This window comes from Schistocerca serialis, chromosome 2 (genome assembly GCF_023864345.2).
Source record: "Schistocerca serialis cubense isolate TAMUIC-IGC-003099 chromosome 2, iqSchSeri2.2, whole genome shotgun sequence".
Lineage (NCBI taxonomy): Eukaryota > Metazoa > Arthropoda > Insecta > Orthoptera > Acrididae > Schistocerca > Schistocerca serialis.
In genome coordinates this window covers 63,895,543-63,901,816 of record NC_064639.1, presented here as the reverse complement: position 1 = coordinate 63,901,816, position 6,274 = coordinate 63,895,543, and the positions used below count along the sequence as shown (strand labels likewise).

The 6,274-nt window shown below is 38.3% G+C and overlaps 1 protein-coding gene across 2 annotated transcripts in view; it reads right to left on the bottom strand.

Annotated features, from left to right (window-relative positions):
• Positions 1-439: 439 nt before the first annotated feature.
• The window catches only part of LOC126455444 (clusterin-associated protein 1), a 148,484-nt gene continuing 142,649 nt past the window's right edge, over positions 440-6,274 (bottom strand). For both annotated transcript variants that reach the window (XM_050091194.1, XM_050091195.1), the window contains exons 7-8: positions 1,789-1,945; positions 440-1,628 (exon numbers count right to left, since the gene is read on the bottom strand). In XM_050091194.1, the coding sequence (XP_049947151.1) occupies positions 1,408-1,628; positions 1,789-1,945 (378 nt within the window). In that variant the 3' untranslated portion in view covers positions 440-1,407. The remainder of the gene's footprint in view (positions 1,629-1,788; positions 1,946-6,274) is intronic.

Genomic DNA, 6,274 nt, shown 5'->3' with positions numbered 1-6,274 from the left:
GCAAAAACTGGAATGTTATTTATCCACACAACTGCTCCTTTGGCTCATTCTCCATCAAGCTTTTCCATGTCTTCCTGCATCTTCTACCCTCTTCGCTCTCTTCCCTGTTACAAAGATTGGAATTGTGCTCTGACAGGTTAGGACCCTGGCTAGTCAAGATTTTCATCCAGAATGGAGATGACGATTAACTATTTCGGTAAATTTCTAGTTTCCCCTTAACTGAACTTAGGTGATGCAGAGATACAACTAAGATAATGGAAACAAAATAAAATATTTTTATAGCTTGTGCTATATCTTGATAGTAAATATTAGTGTACTTGCAGAAGAAAACTTGACTTACATAGTCTCAGTCTTATAACAGAAGAGTAAAATAACTCAATACATAATACAAAGTGAATTATTTTATATTTAAATACTACGTAAAAATTCATTTGCACAGAGCATCTGATATATTGAAACGTTACACAGGGCAAACATGTGAAATTCAAATGTTTGTGATTTAACATCAACATTTAATAAAATTCATAATTTTAACGCTGTCAGTCTATATGATAAGATCTGAGTTACAGCTATATTAAACGTGTTTCGACATATTGGCATAACAAGTAGTGTGAAATGATATGAGATGTGTCTGGAAAGAAAATACGTTTTGGAATAAACTCATAACAATATTCTTTCAAACCAAAATTTATCTTTACAAGAAATACCATTTCTTAAACTATTTTTCCACATAGTTGCCACCATTGTTCATACATCTTCCATAGTGAGAAACCAACTTTATCCTGCCCTCTTCATAGAACGATGCCACCAATGAAGACAGCCACTGCTGAACACCATTTTTTGCATCGCAACTGCTGTCAAAGTGCCTTACTCCAAAACCATGCTTCAACAAGTGGTAATCATAAGGTGTGAAACTGGGGCAATTCAAAACAAAAGGCATGGAATGTTCAGTCAAGGCATTGTATTGCTTCACGACATCATCGCTGTTCTGTTTGCTTACTCATCATGTCAGTGGGGAGCAGTTCAATCACTTGCTATACAGCCCTATTTTTCACCTTCCGAGACAACTACTTGTTCCTTAACCCAAAGCACGATTTTGAAGGAAGGCTCTTTAACAGTGATGATTACACAAAAAACAGTGGCTGTCTTTGCTGGCATCATTTTTCTACAAAGAAGGTGTAAAAAAAGTTGCTTCCCACTATGATGAATGTCTGAACAATGGCAGCAAATACATAGAAAAATAGTTTAATTATTTCTCTTTCTCGTAAAAAGAAATTTTGATTTGAAGAAATGTTTTTATGAGTGCTTCTCTAAGTCTCGTACAAACCAAATGTAAGAATGTAGAAATGACTACAAAGCAAAAACTATTATGTAGGCACAAGCTAGCTGTATTTCTCTGTGAAGAATTCAGAAATCATCATCACTGTGTATATCTGCTTGCTTTGTCCGTGAGTCAACTCCGAGGCCAAGAACTTCATCCTCTTCCTCATCAGTTCCCAGAAGCTCTGATCCATCACCATCAAGTAGGAGATCTGAATCTGAATCTAGGCTATCATCATCATCGTCGTCATCTTCGGCAGGGCCATTCATACTACCAAAGACACGACGTGCAGATGCTTTGCGCATTACTAAAAAGAAAATGCTGATGGTAAGAGTGATTTACAATTACAAATATAAAATTTTTATTGCTGACTATACACAGATATTGGCACACTGTGTCTTTACTAAATACAATTACAAACCAATGCACACATGCTTCCAGGCATATACACACAAAAATGTACCCACCTCTTGAGGCTGTCTGAATTCTGACTCTGCTTGTTTTCCCAAGAGGTTTAGTACTAAGGTCCTGTTCCTCTCTGACTTCCCCAACCAATAAATCACATGGCTCATCTAGCAGTTTTTCTTCTTGTTTCATTTTTTCTATTAGTCTTTTTGTTGCTTCCTGTAAAACAAGCATGGCATACAGTTGAACCTACTGCAAACACTAATCTCCAAATTTTTCAAGAACAGCATTGCAGCAGCGTCTTGTGCTCATTTAGCAAGAGTTATCATAAAAAATTCAAAACACGATGAGTACCATCAGAAATGTTCCTATTTATAGAAGAGCATGAATACAATTGACTGAATTGTGAAAGAGAGAAAATTCAAGAGAAGGTCTGTGGGTGAACTGGTGGCACAAGAAAATGGAAGAAAATGACTACTATCCTGAACAAGAACATCATATTTTGAAAATAAAGTTCAGACTGACTATAATAAGGACTGTACTAAATAGCTCAGAAAAAGCAAGTCTAGTTGTTACAGAAGAATGGAGAAGGTGGCTGAAGGACAGGAGTGATGAACTGATGGAGGATGTTAAGGGCAATAAGAAAATACTAAGTGGGATGATGCAAAAGCGATAAGGAACATTGCAAGTACCTACCTGAAATAATGGATATCTCATCACAGATAACAATAAGATTAAAGAAACTTGAAAGCCTTACTTAGATCATTAGTTAAATGTAAATGACATGCAGCACACATAAGAAGGAAATACTATATCACATCAGTTGGACTGTGAAAATGGGTCAGACATTGGAATGGTGTAGAACACACTTGGAAATACATCAAAAGTGGAAAATTGGTTGTTACTGATAATACAACTGAAGAAATGGTCAAAGCCTTTGGAACTGACATAAAAGAGTGAATCTTCAGACTCTTTTGTAATCTCATCTTCAGCCAGCTGGAAAGTGAGGCAACAGTCACGAAACGCTACAGGCAACTGATGGAACAGGTTGAAATCGAGGTGAAACGGCTACAAGTGATGCATAATTTCAAATATTTTGGCAATGCTGTTTCTGATACTGGTTCTGTAGATGAGGAAATCACTCTCAGAATTCAAGCAGGTAGTAAATTCTATCATAAAGATCTAATATGGAACAAGAAAATGCCACTACAATGTAAGAGAGTTTAGTATCTGCAGAGGCGGGACACCACCACTAAAAAACACTCTTAGCACACAATAAGAGGAAATAAAAATTCACTGTGTGTGTCACTCCACAGGGAAGCAGAAAGTCCGAAACCACACAGAGATGTGCATGGGGCTAAATACAAAACATGGCAGGCACAAGTGGCTGGCAACTGAGCACCCGGAAATAGCATACAGCAAGAGCCACGAAGTGAGGTTCACATTTGTTGAACTCAAAGAGTCACCTGCAAGTAAACACTTCTGTCAGAGGGTTTGTCCATATGACCACTGTGTGTGCCTTCTGTGACAGTAGTTCGCACTAGTCCACTATCCTACCTGAGCCAGCTGATCCACCTCCATCGCGATGTCCTCTGGTGGGGATAATAAATCCTCTCCCCAGAAAAGACTGTATGAGGAAACTCGAAACTTTTAAATTCCAAGAACAATAACCAGCAGCTCCTTTGCCACCTGTGAGTGATTACAATGAGCCGTGGAAAGCACGTCTGATGCAAAAGTGGTGGGTCGTTCAGTGCCATCTGATTTTCCGATATGACAGAACCACACTAAAGCTGTACTGGGACATGTCACAGGCCGGAGTTAAAGGTTTACTCAGCATAAAAGAAGTCGGACAGTGAACAGAGCACGAACACTGCCTGAGGGGCTTAAAAGCCCGTCAACAAACCACAGACCAGACAAAGTTAACACCCTTATGGTAAAGTCAATTAAGACAATGGCAGGTGCTCACAGCCTCAGAAATAAACTTGGCATTATACAAAAACTTGTCAAAAAAGGATGGAGCTCCTTCAGATTCTAGGGCACTGGAAAGTCGATGGTGGCTTTGATGTGTTTGTCCCTAGAGAGAAATGACATGTCAATTTTCATAAAAGAATATATCTCATGATCCTTCAGAATCATAAAAGATGCTCATGAGATTTGAAGAAAGTTGCTTTTATTACCAGTTTAAGTCTCGAAAATCACACTATGGGAGGAACGGTTTGCGACACGTGCAGTTTTGGTGAAAGACACGGATCCATCACATCTATAAAACGGGACAGCAAGTTAACATCTGCACCTGCTGTGATGCCAGTTTTTCCTTGACTTTGTGGTTTGGAGGTGTTCTGCATGCACAGAGTAAAGGCTTGTCATGATAACTGTGTAAACTTATATCTAAAAACAAAGATGATTTGGTAAGTCACATCATCTTTCATCTTCATCTTTGTTTTTAGATATATATTTCGTACGTGGAATGTTTCCCTCTATTATAACCATAACTGTGTAAACAGTGTGACAAGCAAAAGTCTAATTAACTATCAGTTGAATCTTGTCCAAACTAAGATGATGTTAAGATCAGTTAGTCTTAATAACATATTTTGAGGACTGTAAAAGTAATTGTGAATGAAAGTAATGAATTACTGTATTAAGAAAAGTTAATTCAGGAGTTCAAGTGGTATTCCTCTGAGTTAGTGTAATAGTCTGCAAGAAAATCTGCACTTTGTTTCAGCACCCAAACAACACAAGGGTAGACGAAGTCCATAAACTGTTACTGGAACACGGTTATTTGGCTCTGCCTTGCGGATCCGAATGAGTAAATCATCTAAATAGGTGACTACAAGAAATTTTATTAGTACGTCATCATTGAGGCCAAGATGGTGATAGATCATATTTTCCACAAATCACACTTCCCTGACCATGTTTAACTTTGTTTGGCATACATACTAGGATGTGAATTAGAGGTGCTGAAGGAAGGGAGAGAGAATCTGAACAAGAAGATTTTGAGAAAAATTTTTGGAAAAGAAAATGCAAAAATATGCCATTACTGTGGAGTGGAAACCATTGGAGTATACATGTAGTGTAGTTGTACAAAACAGTTATCAAATAAATTGAGAACAAACAAGTTTAAATTTTAATGAAGGGATCAACAACTGTAAATACACCCATACTAAAGCACAACTGGGCATGGCAAAAGAAGAAAATCTGTTGGATGACACAGAAGATTTCCTGTTTGAGATCAGAGGACTACGGGTGTGATGATACAGCACCCAGAGTTCATCACAAAGGTGGCTCACCCTCCAATGGCATTGGGAGATCCAGCCACGAACACACCGTCTTCACTGACTCACTGACATCAACTTTGTTATGCATCCGCATCGTAGCGAGGCGAGCTACTCAGCTGTACTCGTCCTAAAACTGGGTTTCCTTTGATCACTGCATGGTTAGACAAACAAAGTTCACTGGTGTTGTGTAGTGGTGTCAAAGCAAAGTGACACTATTTAAGTTCTATTGAGAGAGAGAGAGGGGGGGGGGGGGGGGGGGGAGTGAGATATTAAAGGCAGTTTACCAGAAATTTAAAGAAAACAATTAGAAGCATTACCTAGTAATATTAAAGCCACCAAAGAAGAGCTGACTAACAGTAATCTTGTGTTAAAGACAGAGTTATCTATTGGTATTAAAACCCAAGGGGAAGAGTTGCCTAATGGTATTAACACCCAAAGGGAAGAGTTAAAAGGTTTACAAACAACCATAACATCTCTTATTCAAGGAGTTGAAAATGGAGATAATCAAATAATCTGACTTAGTCAGGAATGAGTTCCAAGAGCAGTTTAAAGAGTTAACCGACAAAAAGAATCAAAACATTTTTGCTTTGCTCCAAGAGTTTATGTAGACATTTATTTTATTTTCCCATTGTTAAAGCATAGTAATGGATATAAGGGAGCAGTAATAACGGAGCATACATTGACTAGTTTGGAGAAGTAGCTACAAGAACTAGTGGAACAGAGAGCCCAGGACAGGATTGACACTCTTAATGATATACCCAACTCTGTTGGAGTACTATAGAAAATCAAACAAGTTTTAAAAGCTGTGGAATGGATTAGGAAAAACTAACATAACACTTAACAAAATTGTATTTTGGTAGATTTGTTCGAGGAACTACATTTAGGAAATGGGCTGAATTTGCTTAAACAGTTTCCAAAATTTAAGCTACAAGGGTGGTTTGAAAAGTTGTCGGAATCACCACGAGAAGTCAGCGCTAGCGCAAGGAGTCGTTCACGTGCTATTTATTGGACTGTTGCCTGTAAACCCGTGCCACGTCAGTGTTCATGGAAGAGAGCTGTGGCGGTGACATTTCTGCATAGTAATTTGCGAAGATGGAAAAAAGTGAGATTCTTCGAGCAGTGATCAAGTACTTCATAAAGAAAGGTATGAAAGAAATGAACATTCATGCCGATTTCCAGAATACACTGGGGGACTGTGCTCCTTCATACTCAACTGTTGCCAAGTGGATAAATGAATTTAAATATGGTCGGGAGAGCTTAGATGATGATCCAT